Source organism: Tenebrio molitor, chromosome 7 (genome assembly GCF_963966145.1).
Source record: "Tenebrio molitor chromosome 7, icTenMoli1.1, whole genome shotgun sequence".
NCBI classification, from domain to species: Eukaryota; Metazoa; Arthropoda; class Insecta; order Coleoptera; family Tenebrionidae; genus Tenebrio; species Tenebrio molitor.
Genome location: NC_091052.1, coordinates 1,584,880 through 1,603,107, shown reverse-complemented (window position 1 = coordinate 1,603,107; position 18,228 = coordinate 1,584,880). Strand labels below are relative to the sequence as shown.

Sequence of the window (18,228 nt, the reverse complement as noted above, 5' to 3'; positions counted from 1 at the left end):
AATTAATGCACTTATTTCTGTTACAGCCTGTATATATTATTTTCAAAAACTGTATGGATGTTTTATTTAATTCGTATCTCTGGACACCGCGAAGAACGTGAAAATTCTTAAGTGGTAGTTTTCTTCATTTTGTGACTGCTAAATATCCACGACGATAAAACTAATGGGGTAGTTTAGTGTGGGCTGTTTATGGGGCAGTGCCGACGTCAGCTACTAATAGGTTTAATACAGGATTGCTTTTTAATAGAGACGTCAGAGAAGATCTAATTTTATATAGCCACCATTTATCTTGCTTAGTCATTATGAAATTTAGCTAAACGCCTCAGAGGCCTGATGAGGTCTTATTGTCCGTTTTTTCTGTCCAACGTTTCGAATTGATGAGATGCATTTTGTAGGTGCGTAATTTTTCCCCGTTCCGCGAAACCCATTAAGATCTTAACAACTGTCTCGAAAATTAATTAAGCGCGCGGAAGGTCTGAATCCGTGAATTAATGGGGCCCTTGAAGCGTGCAATTTGAATATATAAGTGTCACTTCTTCGCCAATTCGCCAAATATATTTGGTTGCTTGCACTCAACATTATGATGTAAAATAAGATAGGGACGGAGAGGCGCGAACGTTTCGATCCCCCGTCGTGACTGATAATGCCGCGGAAGGGTTTTTGTTTGTCCACAAGCGCCGTAAGGACGTAGAAACCATGCTGATCGTGTTTCTCTGTTTTATTTCAGGTTTTTCGATGCCGTAGACCAACTGTATACGATGCTGGACCACGATTCAGGTACGTTTTTTTTTTCGATAAACAAATGTGTAAATATGGGCCAGGAACGTGAATAGGATGATAGATTTTTGATTTATGGAAGGTTCAATCTACAACACGTTTTTTTTAATACTTTGCATTCACGACAAATTTAATTTATTATGTCATTTAAGAGTAGAAGTGAGTCTTTTTGTGCTGAGCCCAGAGATTGTGGCCGAGACGCAGTCGAGGTCGCAACTGGGCAATTTCTTCTCGCCATTATTAATTAATTACTGCACTTGTTTGACAGTACAGTGTTGTGTGATGAAGTTTTCAATTAATTCTAGCTACTGTGTGCGAGTTTTGTTAATTATATTACACACTTTCTCGGCACAGGTAAAAAGATACAATATTCCAAATACCCGCACAACTGGTTTTCGCCAATTTTATTTGGTGTTTTAGCATCGGCGGGCGAATTTATTTAATGTTCTTCATCATTATAGTTTTTTAATGGTCCAGTCTGTTGTAAGCGCCGGGCGTGTGCTTTTACGTCCATTTTTCCATGTTATTAAGTCCCAATATTTTAATAGCGTGGTATTAAACGTTACGAAGATTGACAATTACCGAAATTGGACGTTCTGTAACTGCGTAACGATTTGTACGATGCACTCCGGGCCATCGAAATCGATCCCGCCGAGAGACTAATTTATGATTTTGGAAAGAGTTAGTAGAAGAAAAATTGGTTGTGTGCACGTATGAGCGTCCGTCATCAACGTTATTGAGGTTTTGCCTGGGCTCCGCTGCCACCATCGAGGAGATAAGATCATATTCAATATTTCAAGGCATAGCGAGCCGCAACATAAATAATCACCACAAGTGTATGAGTTTCTAAGAATTTTAATTCATTGTCTGTTTGCTGGTAGTCACTTCTGGATACATAAAAAGCTTCCAAGGTAGCTGTTCATCGAGCGGCAACCGAAACGCTGTCTATACATTTTTCAAATTTTAACTACGTTTCATTTGGAGTCGATGTAAGAATTCACGTAGGCGGACTGGACACTTACTTATCTTTCTACTCTCTAATTATCTAAGAGCTTTATCAAGTTTAGTGTTTCTTTAGCGTTCGGTACATCGTGTGTGTGTGCATAGCGCATTCTTATAAATACACCGATGCGATGGATGTTTTAATCCCCCGTATTCTCAACAGTCCGATTATGAAAGGGCAACGATCCACCTTCTAATAGTTCATTATCCGAATGCAATCTTTACAGATTATCTCCCGGTATTACTGCACCTGACGTTAATCATACGTTGAGTACTTGTACTTCTTTCACCAGAAGGAGCGTTGGACTTACAATTGGATAACGCTTTGAAACTTAATCTCAACCATTTCTAAAGAGGTCTACTTCACTCAATGCTCCACCACGCTAAGAGACCTAGAAATTGCCATTCTCCGACGTCTTCATACAAGCTTCTCATTTCTGATCAATAGATACTTTCATCGCTTTTGTAAATATCTTGACTCATGGGGAATTTTTATCACTTCTACACAATCACAAGACTTTTTTGGTCGCAACAGAATGCGCCAATGTCAATAAGACCTATTGTTAAAAAGGTCCTGAAGACATATTATAATTGGGTGTGCCAGGACTAGTCCATAAAAGATGGATGGGAAAGCGTAATACGTCTGTTAGGCCTCTCAGTAATTATTCATTGAAACTGTTGCTTCCTTTTTTTTGAGTTATGTTCTATTTGAAATCGATTCTTGACTCGTGTGCTACTTTTCCTATCAGATTGAAAAATGTATATAAGCACAACACGCTTCATCTTAATGTTCTTTATGTCGAAATATTTACTCACGGATTATAGTTATCGAATTATATCAGTAATTTTTAAATGTGTACTTGCTGCGAAAATGTAAATATGTATTAATTGATGTAATAAAGAGAACACCTAGACAACTCAAAAAATTAGTAAAATCAGGATTTACACCAGAAGTTGCCGAATATGTGCAAATTAATTTCGTTCTTAAGTTCTTCAAAATTATGGAAATGCAGGGGTACAGTAAATTCAAAACAACTAAGCACGTTACTGACCTTCAGTTTCGATTATCTCGTCTGCTCCAATTCCGAATTATTTATTTTTAGATAGACTTAAAAAATCCATAATTCATTTTTTAATTAATTGTATCACCACAATTATTATCGCTACAAACAGAAATTTGTGGGCAAATTCCATGGCTCATACAGGAATGTGGTGTACACTGTACTTATTTAGATAGATTATTAGATAACCTTGTTTTGCTAATGTCGCTTTATCTTCAACTATCCTTTAGTATAATTTTCCTCTAGTGGTTGATTTAGATGTTCGTTATTTTGAATTCACGATCTGAGATTAAGTAGAACAAACATTTTGTCCAGCATGTTTGATGCTGATAATTATAATGTCAGATGAAACAAGTCTAAATTGGATGCTTTCAGCTCATTAAATATGATGCAAACATGTGTAGATTTTGATTTTTTTTCCTCTGTATCAGATAATTTCGGTAATTTTTGAACGGAGCGTACTTTCCAAGATTTACTTGATCACTTGCACAATACGTATTTCCTTATCGACGTAATCTACGACTATTTTAAGACCGGGATTTTCCTTGATTTTCAAAAGCCAGGATCAAAAGATTCCGCAGATGGACCGAAATGTTACAGTTCTCGTTTCGTGTTCTACCTTCTATTGATGGTATTGATAAGTGGAATTATTTATGAATCGTAGAACAGGAGTGGAGATGTAATCGATCAAATAAATTTTGTTTTCAAACAGTCAAAAAGCCGCGTAGGTCTAACGGTATTGTACAAGAGTAAACGGTAATAAATGCACCAGTAACTGACAGTTAAACGGGGCACCCCTCTGTGCCATCGACGATCAGATTCGATATCGAAGCGATCGTTTGTCGGCAAGTTTTTGAGCGACCACTTTGGGGGGCCCAACATGTCAAACTTAATTTGTACGAATCACACTTATTATATAATCCGGAGATGTTAATTGATCGTGAGAAGTTCGCATGGGGAAAATGGGTCGTTCGGCGGAGTGGGAGATACCATTGTAACTTTTTTTGGGATGGAACGACGATAACCAAGAGTTGTATTGACAATGTCGTAATATTTATTTGACTATTGGCCAGTTTATTGAGTTTGTTTGCAGATGCACTCATCGGAGTTCATTGTACCCACGGGTTAAACAGAACGGGCTATTTAATCTGTAAATACATGGTGTTACGGATGAAAATTGATCCCCAGGAGGCGATAAACAGTGAGTATATTTCGCGTTTATGTTGTAAAATGTATTATTAAAAATTTGATACAGATTACGGAGGCATCTATAACGAAATTTCTTTCACATTATTAATGGTGCTAATGCCGGCCTGCTGAGCTGCCGACGTAATTAATACCACCATTTATCAATAACGTTTAATTTATTCCTCTAACATGAGAAATTATTCCTTTTGCAATCGCCCAACCGAGTCAAATTTTACTTTGACTTATCACATCACTGACTGCTGCGTTGGGTTTTTGGAAATAAAAACAATCTTGAAACTAGGACAATCTAAGACGACTCGAGTACTGTTTGCCCAAGGAAATTGTTTATTGTGATGACAATACTCTATTTTTTCTTGTACTTCGGCCTGTCACTTCATTTCTAAATTAGCCGAAGAAGATCTGAACCGTGTAGAAAACGCATTCAAAAGAAATCCTGGCCTGAGTGGGCGTTGGAAAAATCAAACCGTCTAGAACAGTGTAAAGTTTGAATTTCCCGCCGTTTGACACGAGTGACATTTGTTTATGTTTGATCGGGACATAATTGAACATGTTTGTTTTCACCAAAAGGTGCCCGTAGATATTTTTTTTGACAATAGGAATCGTTAAGTTATTCTATTTTTACTGTAAAACATGGCAAAGAAAGAAAAAAAGAAAGAATTTTTTGCTCCAATTAATCTACGCTTTAAAAAAGCACAGCAATAATTGTCGGTTTCCAACGCCTTCCCAGACCAGGATTTCATTTGAACGCGCCTAAGAGTCTTCTTCGAAAATGACATCAACCAACGTAAAAGTATCCACAACTAAGAAATTCCCGTTTTTTCTTCGCGCCATTACTTATCAGTCTTATCACAATCATGTCCAACGCCATTATTTCATTCAAATAATTCCGAGTGATGCCACCTTTCAGGTGCATGGTGAAAATGTGGTAGAGGCCTTGGATTTTCTCATGGGCTATGAGTCATATCTGCGACGAATATTGGTCTCAAGTAGGCGCTATAAACCGACCGGAAAGCATCGTCATTCGCTACCTCTTTCTCTCGTCTATTTGTATTGAAAGTAGTCGATGTTTTCAGATTTTTCACTGGTTTATCGCTCCGCCTTCGCGCAGATATTTACAAGGTCACAGCTCATGAGAGAATCCAACACCTCTAACAAAACGTATATTGCAAAGCTTTCGTTTCAGTTTGTCTATAAATTTCCTTGGTTAAAGTTGATTTTCAAGATCTCAACGTTTCTTTCTTAGCCCAAAAGGAGAAAGACGGAAGCAATAGAGTTCTAGAAACTCCAAACCAAACTAATCTTACAAATCAAAATTTATGAAGCATATTTTTATGGCATTTTTTTAAAGAATTGTGAGCTTAAGATCGCTCATACCACCACGCCATTGCTAATTTTATACATTACATTTAATGGCAACTGCATTTTAGAGCTTATTGCATTCTATTGTGCATTCGCAGTGGCATTTATTATTATTTGATTCTTCTCTGTACTCGTAAAGTTTTTTGTTATTAATATCATTCAAGTGATTTTCAATGAATTTTCAGTAATTATAACTTCAAACGATTCAATCTTTGTGTTTTAGGATTTCAGGAAGCCAGAGGATATCAGATTGAAAGGGACCTTTACTTATCTGATATTATGTCCCAGTCTAGGAGATGGCAAGCTGACCCTCAGACATCTCAGTCTAGGAGATGGCAAACTGACCCTCAGACTACGTCAACGTCGTCTCGGTCATCAGGACCTCCAGTGGGTAACTGGGGGACAGCGCCTCCGCGATTACCAGATCGAAGCCGTCGTGATAATGTACCAGATCGAAATCGTCGTGATAATGAACGGTACAAATACAAAAACGGGGACACTTACAGTCGGCGTTGGTGAAATAAGGGTGGAATTGGTTGTTTTTACAATTGTACTCGAAAAATTATTTTCGATTTCTGCTGTTATTTTGATACAGTGTCTTGTTTATAAATAAATGTATTTATATACAGCTTTTTATTTTTCTTCGTGTTGTGGTGGGAAGTATGAAGAGTGTTAACATCCGTGGAGTGACAATTTGTAACTGAAACTTCTGAGGGTTTGATATCAGGAGTAATTGGCAAGTTTTCGCGCCAGTGAGAAATGATGTGCGATCGGCGATACCCAAGGGTAGATCGGGCAAAAGGAATTTCGATACGATAAGGGTCGGCATCCAGCTTCCGTAACGGTAGATACTAATTAAGAACTAAAAAAGAGTCTTTTACGGGAATACATTAAGTTAATCTCTGAGAAAACTAGGACGATTTATCGGTTTCAGATGTTGAGATATCTGGTGGAACAGTGATTTCAAACAACCTACCAATGTTGGGCACCGGCGCCTCTGGATTCTTATCTTGGCTCGTAAACTGCCTGCATTTACGGCCGACTATCACGATCGTTCCCAGAACCTCCACTAAAATTGTTTAAACAATAACGATGTTGTCGAGAAATGAACAATTATTAATGATTTCTCGAGATCTGTCGACTGTGCGACTTGGCCAAGCCTAATCGATTTCTGTTGTATATGAAACGACCCTCATAACTCTATTCTTTCGAATGGCGTTTCTTCGACGACAAAACGTTCGGATTAGTGAAGGTGCTATTGTTCTGCGTGACCAGCTATTAGTCGGAGATGTGACAGTATAGAGGCGCCGCGGTCAACACCAACCATGCCGCCCATTTCTTTCCAGTTAGTTACCCTATTTAGCTTTGATGGTGCCAAATTATAACGCCAAGGAGAAGATACCTATCACCTTCCCCTACCTTGTTAAACTAAAATGCTCAGGCCTGCTTTTAGATTTATACCTACGATCTCTATCTGCACAATACATCTCTGGATCCAGAACAGAAAGGAACCTAACCTATAAAATTACCGGGGCCTGTAATTGAAGATGATGAGTGTCAACACTCGAAACAGTTGTAGCCCGAGACAACATAATTAATTCTAATTGTGAGGATTTTTTCACATAACTATCTCGTAAGTTACCTTTACTGCCGCCATGAATTTGGGGGTTAAAAATTAAGCAACTTCCTCGACGAGATTAAAATCTTCTAATTGCTAACGACTCATCATTTTCGATAGAAGACAGGAGTGGAATCCGGTTGATACGATGCAGATTGAAGAAAATGAAATGAAAAAATCGTAAGATAGAGAAAAGGACAGCCACAAAGTATTCAAAGCCAACATCTTTAGAGGTTGAGGCGGTTTGGTTTATGCAACCACAACAGAGAACGCCGTAGTTTTTGAGGATTGATGTTTTGTCGAAGCGTAGGAATTACCATATTTAATCAACGACTACTGCAGTTGCGGTCGCGGCTCTGACCAATACAAGACCGGCATTAAATCTAAACACCACGGAAAAAGTAGTAGTTTCTTTTAGATTTGTATGCGGCTTAAATGTATAAAGGACGTGCCTGTCCGCCACTTTTGTTGAGAAATTTATTGCGGACATGTTAAAAGAGTAAAATTAATATAGGTTGCGGTGAGTCTCTCAGGAGTGTCAGGGTCGCAGTTCTGCATAGGCTGAGGAGTGAAGATAGTGATTCGTTTTGTTCCAACAATAATTATATCAAAGCTGAATTTTAACAATGGGCATTGTTAATCTTTATTCATTATTATTTTAAGGAAGGGTAGGGCTGAGAAGTTCCAAATGTGAGAAGGACAAGTTAGATCTGCCCAAAATGCGCAGGAGGTGGGTATTGTTAGGGAGAGACAACCGCCCACCTGCATCACACTTTACACTCGATTCATCAATTTTTCTTCCCCCCGTGTTATGTATTCGGCGCCAACATTCAATTAACCACCTGCTTACTCTTTAATGTGCCAAAGCTGAGCGTGAAGTAGCCGAAAAGTCATAACTTATGGTCCTTTCAATGAGATGCTGACAATTCATTTGCATTTTCCATCGTTCTCGCTCCTGTCAAAATTGCAAGACCACATAAAAAAATGTAAACCTGGCGGGTGTGATCATTAATTTTGGCTCGCCTTGTAATTACTCACTGGAAATGTGTACTGATTTGCATTAATTAGAAAAGCGCAGCGGTGTACACAGTCTTTTAGACTAATTTCGACACCAGCCAGTCGACACTTTGCATCAGCTTTCTTCATTATTTTTCGTCGAGATTCGTCGTAATCGATAGTTGTGATTAATGTTGTGGGTATTGGTATCAAGAGGCATGTGATCTTTTCCTGATGTCGAAAGAGACCCAAGTGTCATGTTAACAAGTGAAGTGATGTTTCGGGACTATTGGAATGCATCCAAACCAAATCTCATACGAGAGAGGTGTAAAAAGCACCGACAGACTTGCTAACTAAAACGACCTTGACACGGGCTATGTTATATAATTACCTGCACTATTTGCACTTTGCACCCATCGTCGTCTGGTATTTACCAACCGTCGCAGAATTTCTTCATTGGAACTCGTTGTCTACTCCCCAAATTGGACGTCTCCAATTGTTCCAGTTTAACACTCATCACATCGACGGTATTTTTTCATGTTTATTTTTACCAGGTGCGATAATAGGCGGCAGATCTATTTTAAAAATCATTATGACGAAATCAACTTTTGTTACAAGACATTCGTCTTCGGAATGTGTCATGATTCATCTATTAAGAATGTTTGTAAATAGGTACAAGTACGGTTGAAATCAGTGCAATTACGGAACAATATGCACGTTTGAGTATTGATAAAGTTAATTATCTTTACACAACACACATGGAGACGTAGCTGTGCTGTTTGCGTTATTTAGCGCGCTACAATACTCGGAATAACTGAAGACGTCTGCTGGGAAGGCACAAATACAGAAGTGATAACAAGGAATGATGAACATTTAGCATGCGGCAAAAATATTTTACGAGAAATGTCAAGACTCACATGTTCATTTTGTTGCTATTCGTAGTTCGGATCTTTTCAAATTTAAAATTCTGTTTTTTAAAGAAAAATACATGGAAGGATTAATTTGTACTATCTACCTCGGACCTGTCCAGCAGGTGGTCCTAATCGGAGAGTTTGAGAACTAAAAGGCATAAATACCTAGTTAATGTCAAATAATCCGATCAAATGAATGAGGTTCTTGTTGAAATAAAACAGCCGCCAACTATAGGATTAGTCCAATGAATGGGAAAATGTGGCCGATCTTTATATCGCGGGTTCAAATGAAATCCTGGGCTGGGAAAGCGTTGGAAACCGTCAATTGTTGTGCTTTTTTAAAGCGTAGATTAATTGGAGCATGTTGACAGCTAACCTAAAATTTAGAGCCAAAAAATCTTTCTTTTTTCTTGCTTTACAATGTTTCACATTAAAAATAGAATAACTTAACGATTCCTATTCTCGAAACAAATATCTATGCACACCCTTTCCTGAAAACAAACATGTTCAATTATGTCCAGATTAAACATAAACAAATGTCATTGGTGTCAAATGGCGGGAAATTCAAACTTTACACTGTTCTAAACGGTTTAATTTTTTCAACCCAAGATTTTATTTCAACGCGCAATAATTATTTACATTAAAGTACGGTAGGTGTATTTTCCAGCGCGAAACTAGGTTTCAGGCCCGAGGCGAAGCCGAGATTTTGTATTATATCCGAGTTTATGGAAATGACACAAATAAACGTGTTAGAAAATATTTCTCAATTGGATTTATTCTTTCTGTTTATGAAGCTCCAATCGGTCTCACCATTTAAACAAAATCGCTCTTGGATGTCATTTTCTGTGGTTAATTATTTTACGTGAAAAATCTAATTCATCACCGGGACATTTGCAGAGCAATTGACCTTAATAACAGCAATGCTAAGAGCAATTGCAGTCTTGTACTTCTGAAAACAAACTCTCCACCCGAGAGTCGTTGCTTTACGACTTGCTCGCCAGAGTGAATCCAATGTAATAAATGCCGCGATTTCCAAGTCTTCAGAAGCAAATTACTACAGTTATAAATTGCCGTTGGCGAGTTTGGTAAAAGCAAGAAAAATTTAGAGTTTACCTGAAAAAAGCTCATTTAGTTTAGTGGGTCAGTTCGTTGAACGGAGTTGAAGTTCTAGTGCTTTTTCTAGCTACATATCGTTGCTGTTCCATATTCAACTCAATAGAAGCGGAAATGATGGGATGACGGCTCCGTGTTGTAGTTTGTTTGCGAAGCTGGAGAGCACGTAGGCTTGGAGAAGGAAGATTGAGGATAACTGGTAAATTATCTCTCTAATAATTTGTTGTGCTTTTCGAGCTACTGAAGGTAAGACACGGTTGGATATTTTGTGTTTTTTCTGTCCCTCGTAAAGTATTTCACCACAAAACTCTGCATGAGGTGAATGAATCAACTAATAAATATCGAGATTTTCCGATTTTTAGGCGTAGATAACTGGTGTCATAAATTGCTATTAGATGCTTGGAAAAGTAGGAAAGGGAGCGCTTAAAGTTCACAGTGGTTGGATCTCAGCGGGCTCTGAAGAGGTTGCATTTTTGTTGTTAGAGGTACAAGGACTCTTATTTTATAGCGATAGGGAATGTTTGTTTCTTGAAAGAAGATTTAAGATAAAAAGGGTATTACCAGTATTACTAAAAAAACTGTAGCTGACTCTGTTCTCTTATTTTCCAAAATTTTTTTACAATGTAAGTTTTTGCTGGGTTCGAATTTATGTTCAAGGTAAAAATATCAAAATTTTGCCAAAAAAATAAAAATTTGTTTTCACATTGAAGTATTCCAAAGACTACAAAAAGCAAGGCAAGTTCGATGAATTTGAAAATCACTTTTTCAAAAAGTTGTTGATATCAGTGGTTTCGGAATTCAACTGAAGAATTTGTTTGTCTTTAAAATATACTTCTGCTAGATAAGTTTCAACCTTGGAAGACCACAAAACTGTATCACTTGGTTTTCACGGTCGGTGTTCATGTTTAGTGATGTTTCGGGATGGAATTTCTTCTTGTTCTTCTTCTTCCTATTTCCATCATGGTGGAATAACCTCAATGGCGACTTCAGCGAAGACCCTGAAGATGCCAGTCACAGTAGCCAGGGAAAAAGTTCCAATAGACTCTGACCCATCAACCCGGAAGGTCCGCTAAAAGAAAATTTAATTCTTTTCTTGCAAATGTGCTTTTGACTGAAAGAAGCTAAGAAGCGCTTCTACTTTGTGGAAGGTTGAATAACGTGAACTGCTTCGGACACCTGGTTGTGAGGAATCGAAGGGAGCTTTTTGCTGTTGCTCCATATTCAAGGCAAGAGAAGCGGAAATGATGAGGATGATGGCTTCGCGTTAAAAGTTAGTTTGTGAAGTTTGTGAGAATCGTAGGCGTAGTGGGGGCGAGATCGAAGGCATCGCGACGGCGACGTCGTCGGGTCAGTCAGTGTGCCGGCGCTTATCGACCCAGGCAGGCCGACGCTGCTGCATTCCAAGTTCGAACACGCGTTCGCGGCTCGGACCAATGCGGCCCTCATAGACACATGTACGAGACGGTCAGGTAAGTTGTGGATGTCCCTTATCAACTCATTTATTTAACACACATATCGTCTTACAAACATTCGCAACGGGAGTCGAAAGATCATTAAGTCTGTTTTGTAACCTCATGCAAATTGATGGCCGCGTCTGAAATTTCAAGACACGATCCTCGACAAGAATAACAAGTCGCTGTCCAAAACTGGAAACCGCACAACTTCTCTTTCGATCTGAAAGACGCTATAAATGCGCCATCAAAAATCATGACATATGGCGGAACACTCTTCGTTAACTTAACCAGCGGATGTTTTTCACCACGAAACGTCAAACCTCGACGTCAACATTTTGTTATAGTTTTGTTACACCTGTGACATTTCGAAGCTTTGGTATTGATTGTGTTGCGGTAGTTTATGGCACTTGAAGATTTTATACGCTGCATAACAACAAACTCGCTAATTTTTCAAGCGGGATTTTGGGGCTCGTACATCATCGGCAGGTTGATTTCCAGATTTATTTATGGGTAGGTACGGTCCTGGCCCCGAGCGCTAATTACAGATCACCTGTATATCTAATTAGCTGATGGCCATAGGTAATTGGGGGCTCGCATGCATTCCAAATTTCATCAAATTTGTGCTGTTATCGATGGACGTCACGTAGTTTAATCAATGGAGGACACGTATTTATAAAGCAATTGAAATATTGATTAAAAAGAAATATGTACTATACAAGAACATCAAATATTTGTTTTAGTTTCGATTTTAAGTAGGGCGCAGACTATTCTGATAAATTTACAACTGGGTTAGTCGCTTCGATTAATAAAAATTGTAGGTGTTTTGCTGCCGGTGAAATTTTTTGTTGGTCAAAGTAAAAATTTAGAAGAATCTGAGGCTAGGAAATTGTGTCAGGACTGGAAAGCTTAGATTCGAGAGATGTGAATGACATAAAATATGTCAAGTCACAACAGATCACGCTGCAGGTTTTATTGTATAATATCACATAATGTTGTGATGTCATCTCAGTTTTAGTGTCGTAGTTATTAACATATGAATGGGCAGTCATACCGCTTGGTTTGTATTCAATTCAATTTCCGAACATACGATAATGTTATACGGACATTAAAAACATCGAAATATCTATAATTATCCTTAATGTCGTGTGGTCTGTAACATATACACTTGTTACATAATGAAACAGAGAAGGGATAATTTGGAATATTTAATTTTATAAAATCTTTATTAATGCAACGTGTTTCGACGGTTTCATCATCAGGGGGTGATTACCGTTAATAGACTGAGGTGGTCACATGTGACTTATCTCGATAAATACCCACTCGTACGTTTATGTGTTGCTTAAATAAGTTTTTACACTAGTCTGTTTTACGTTAGATTTTTTTAATATTCTAGTAGGTATGTTTTCATTATTTAATTATTTATCTCTAGTGGTTTTTTAATTTAATAAAGCAAGTTTGTCATTTAAAATACATACATACTTATTTGTAATTTGAAATTGCGTTTTTCCCAAAACCGATTAATTTTAACCCCTTTCATAATAAAATAATATATTTTTTTATGAATCTGGAGTAAAAAATTATCTCACAACAGCAGCTTTAAAGCTCTGCCGGAGCGCACGTATAAGCAATAGGTACGTAATCGCAAATTAAATTAAAGTTTGCTCACCCTTAACAGGAAATCTCTCGTGAAAATTTTCATACAAGCGATAAGAAACTACAGGATATCTACAGGCTGTCCCAAAATTGGCGCACTTACTACCTTATCGAGGGTGTTTCAATGTACATGAAAAAAATATATGGAAAACATTTTTCAAACAAAAAAATCAGTTATTGCAATCATTATCTTGCAATGTTGCCGTAGATTTGAGATAATTTTTACGATTTCCAAAATTTCTAAATTTTCTACTATGCAGGATTAGATAGATATTGCTAGTGAGTGATCTTGTACTTTGCGATAATACGTACGATTCAAGGTAGTTTTCGTGACAATTTAAACATGTATTTCGAAATAATTGACCTGTTAAGTGCCACTTTCAAAGACTGCCAAATCAGCAAATAAGTCCAATAGAATTTTTTTAACATTTTTCTGACGTTTACGGTAATCTCTTCTACACCGTAGTTCACCGTTAGTGCGCCATTTTTGGGACAACCTGTATAAATGATTGACGGATCAAGCCAGCTTTGGAAAAAATATTATGTGGCGTCTTTTTGAAACAGATGCTCAATTTCAATTTATTATGAACTGTCACTTCTGACACAATGGCATTTTATTCGGGCATTTCAATCCAGTTTTCGTCCCTTATACATATTCGGTTTTATCACAGTAAAAATGTGACATTTAAAGTTTGCCGAATTTATGCTACTTACATATAAAGCGGCATATTTAAAATTTGACAAGTTTTCATAGCAAACTGGACCAGACAACCATTTGTCGATTACAGCGTTTTTCTTTTGGTTTTCCTCTTTTATCAATTGTATTTCACTATTTCTCAAAACTATTTCATTTTTACGTCACTTTGACATTTAATAGAGATAGGAGAAGTAGTGAAATACAATTGACATAAGAGGAAAACCAAAAGAAAAACAGTGTAGTTTACGATAACTTGTTGCTTGGCCAAAAAAAAAGAGTGACGAGAATAAACATTTCTATTGTCAAATTTGCACGATTTAAGGCGCTGTTTTACTAAATTAGTCGTTAATAATTCAAAGCTCGAGTGGTATTGGATTAGATTATTTTATACAAACATACAATTTTACGAAGATTTCTAAATGTATATAGATATTTTATTATATAGACCTTGCTGTGGTTGTGTGAACGCAATTGTCATTAAAAATGCGATTGATCGAGTAGCAGGGATTTTATGGAAATGTTATCGTTGCAAAATCATGCCGCTTTCTTAAATGATTAATTTTGATTGATGGATTTGCGTATGTATACAATGATCAAAAGTCAATAACAATTCAAAACCACCTCAATTTTCCATTTTTTGATGTTTTGTACTCATACAATTAAATATTGAGCAAAATTTTGCATTTCACTAATTGCTTTTTTAACTTTTATTTTGAAATGATTAGATATTAAAAACTATCCTGTATTCATTTAAATGTATCCTTAAAGTCGATTGTGAACGCACCATTCGTCCGTTTTTTAATTAATTAAAATTAAACTCCTCATTATTACAAAAAGTTAATCACTCAAAACGACTACTTTGGTAAAAATTGGAGGGCAAAAAATCTTGCAAACTTTTGCGAATTTTGCAAAATGCTATAGACAAAAGCTTCATAAATTGGCGAGTTCTTTCACTGGTTAAAATTAACACACGTATTTCAGATACACCCTGTATATAAATAAAATGGGGTGAGATCCTTTTAACCAGCACATTTCAGACAATCTATAAAAAGACAACTTTTGAGCGTGTCGTGGTTTCATCACTCAAACAGCAATTTCATTAGGAAATCTATTTATGTAACATTTCTGCCAAATTTAACTCAATTATGGTGAAAACTGCAAACTGATTTGTTAGTGGTTCAAGAAAAATCACAGTAAATGACTACTACGTTTATCTTTATTCAGGTGTATTCTATTATTAACATTATTATGAGACTGGTGATAATAATAATAATAGGCGTCGTGTTTGAACTAAATCCAAGATTGAATTTTTGTTACAAAACTATTGTGTTTTTACCGTAAATAACAATAAGATTCTTATCGGTCACTTAACCTAAATTTTGATCGAAGTATCTTGCAGCCTAAGGTTTTAATTACCGGCGAACAACTAAATAAACACTTAACACTGATTTACAAACACCGAGAGGGAAACTTGAATTTTGCTCCCATTTTTGTGTAAGTAAGCAAAATTCCTTTAGCTAGTCGTGAATCGTTGTAAACACTCAACAGTTTTGATTCGGAGATTTGGTCTTTGATGATTTAATGTTGCAACGAAATATAAATAATGTGAAGACATGTTGCGGTTAAGGGATGGGCCACAGTATGATGCAATCCGGGCAAAACTTAATTGGAGTCAGTGTTGTGATTTGTATCTTCCATCTGGTCAAGAAATTCGTTCCATATTTGTGTTCATTGTTATTGTACAATAAATGCTAAATGATATAATAGTTTAGGTGCGCCTGTACACACATGTAGTATTGTTCTGATGGCTAATTTGAAGAAAAAGTCCATCCATTGGGACAAGTATTTACGAAGATGACTGGACGAAATTTATCCATAACAACGAGCCAAGTGAAGTTGTTTATTTGATGTAAATTAAATCCCCGGTCGAGATACGGTTCATGTCTGTGCCGTGGTGTGTATGACAGTTGTACTTGTTATATCGACTGTCAGCAAGCTTGTCAATGAACAAGTGCCACTTATGAAATATCAAAGTACTCGTCCCCGATAGCTCGCATTGAACACAGTGAGTCGCGTCGACAAAAATGAAACCCAATTTTTCGGCCGCTTTCAGAACAGGTTGATTTTTATGAATGGGCGTTGTATAACAGGAACTTTTGCACCTCATATAACAATAAACCGAGACCCTATCTGTATTTATTTATCGACACCGCCTCAGCAAATAGAAATGTTCCCCGTGCGAGAGCAGCAAACTGGTGAAGGCTAAAATAAAGCGGTGCTTAAACAGACCTTGTGGAGGAGAGAATTGGTAATACGTCTTATTCCAGTGTTACAAGTCAATGCGGCCGACAATGAAATTTCTCAGAAATCCCTGTACTGTCTCCAGGTGTAAAAATCAAACAACACCTCCAGTTTTACAGGTAGATTTTTCGGTTGTAAAACCCAATTACGTTCGTCCACTAGCTCCGGAATTTGAGGAACAACCCCAAATAACTGCCATTGTGCTGTTTTCTCAAGCAAAATTAAATACAAATTGACGTCAATCGCACCGTGCCGCTAACAGGTAGTGTACCTGTCCACATTCCGGAACTATCGCCGAACAACCAAAATTTACCATTCTTGGGACCCATGCTTGACCATCACCAGTCATTCATATTTTTCCCACTATTTTAAATTAATTTAATTCACAAGAACATCCATTGACACTGGTTTCTTCGACGACGACACATTTCTTGAACAAATACTCCGCTGTTTACATAATTCTAATTTAAATTCAAAAATATTATTGTACGGACGTTTACTCTGACATTGTCACTTTTAATTCATTACACGGCGAACGCGTCATCCAGGATAAGACTTTATTAATAAAAGGTGACAATAATCTTGTTTTGCTTTCTCATTTTTCGACCATTTTTTGCCATAAATCACAACTAGCTTGTCAAAAAAGTTAGAATAAGGTCGCCCAAAACTAGAAACGTGCGATGCCAAAACGAAATAACCAGTATTTACCGACACTTTGATAACTAAACCTTCAGCACCAGAACTATTATTTGATATTAAACCGTTTAGAACAGTGTAAAGTTTGAATTTCCCGCCGTTTGACTCGAATGACATTAGTTTATGTTTAATCGGAACATAATTGAACATGTTTGTTTTCAGCAAAGGGTGTCCTTAGAAATTTGTTTCGAGAAAAGGACTCCTTAAGTTATTCTATTTTTAATGTAAAATATTGCAAAGAAAGATTTTTTGGCTCTAAATTTTAGGTTAGCTGTCAACATGCTCCATTAATCTACGCTTTAAAAAAGCACCCAGCCGGGGATTTTATTTAAACGCGATACAATTTAGAGGTTTTATGTTTGATTTAGTTAAAGCTTGCACTTTTGAGAAGGTCGGCGATGGTGACAGTCTGCCAGTTTCAACAAGAATGGGCCGTAGCAACTCCGCTGGGAACAATGATTCCAACTTTTTGTGAGTGAAGTTTTTGAAATTACTTTAATTAAAACTGTAAACCTAAATTCGTAAATCAAAATCAAAGAGAAATCTGATTCGCAACCGGTGATTATTTTCGGTGTGTGGCTCAGTTGCATATTTTCTTGGATTACACTTGTCGGTTATCTGTTAACAGTTAACAGCATTAAAGTCGAATTTTATCGTCGTTGAGAATTACGTTGACATTTCTGCATATTAAAAAGCCGTTTCTGTATGTAATATCGAGCTCGCCAATCCACTGGCAAGCAGTGACCATGTCGGTAATAAATTGTATGGGATATCAGTCAGTCATGTGAGGCGGGTCCAGCTTCTGGTGCAACCCGACAGGTTTTCTTTTAGCATAATCCATAGTACGTCGGAATGCAAATTGCAAACTAGTCTTCAAGGCGCTTGCCGTCGTGTTTTACCGCCCAATGGTATGCCTCACCATCACCTCCAATTTTAATTAAAATAATTATTATGTCTGTCGTAATTTTTGTTTTATGTCATCCAATTAAAGATGCGCTCCTCGACGTCTTCCCACCGGTTCTCTTTGTTAATTCGCCTTAATTCGAGCATTCTTGTTAATTTGAATAAGTGACAGCCTATTGAAATAAAATATAGAGGGCTTCCGAAAAACCGAGTCAAAACGGTAGGCGGCGACAACTCGGTTATTTAGTGGACAAGTCTTCTGGAATTGAAACGCGTTCTGTGATTGCCATCTGAGGACAGGTATCTGCGATCTGTAATGATACGCATTTTGCACGAAAGGGTGAGCACGTCCCACCCATTCGCGCGAGAAATTTCACAAAGAGGACCAAATTATCATAATCAAGCCTTCAGACAAGATTTAGACCCGTACACAGGGGAATCCTCTTAATAAAGTCTAACTGTCTGGTGAACTGTTCGA

General features: G+C 37.2%; 2 protein-coding genes across 2 annotated transcripts in view; both read left to right on the top strand.

Annotated features, from left to right (window-relative positions):
* Positions 1-6,036, top strand: part of LOC138134471 (probable tyrosine-protein phosphatase F54C8.4) — a 33,173-nt gene extending 27,137 nt beyond the window's left edge. Inside the window, exons 6-8 of the mRNA XM_069052764.1 lie at positions 728-777; positions 3,934-4,041; positions 5,632-6,036. Of these exons, the coding sequence (XP_068908865.1) occupies positions 728-777; positions 3,934-4,041; positions 5,632-5,927 (454 nt within the window). The 3' untranslated portion in view covers positions 5,928-6,036. The remainder of the gene's footprint in view (positions 1-727; positions 778-3,933; positions 4,042-5,631) is intronic.
* A 5,348-nt stretch (positions 6,037-11,384) lies between these two features.
* The window catches only part of LOC138134472 (uncharacterized), a 45,216-nt gene continuing 38,372 nt past the window's right edge, over positions 11,385-18,228 (top strand). The window contains exon 1 of the mRNA XM_069052769.1: positions 11,385-11,515. Within this exon, the coding sequence (XP_068908870.1) occupies positions 11,499-11,515 (17 nt within the window). The 5' untranslated portion in view covers positions 11,385-11,498. The remainder of the gene's footprint in view (positions 11,516-18,228) is intronic.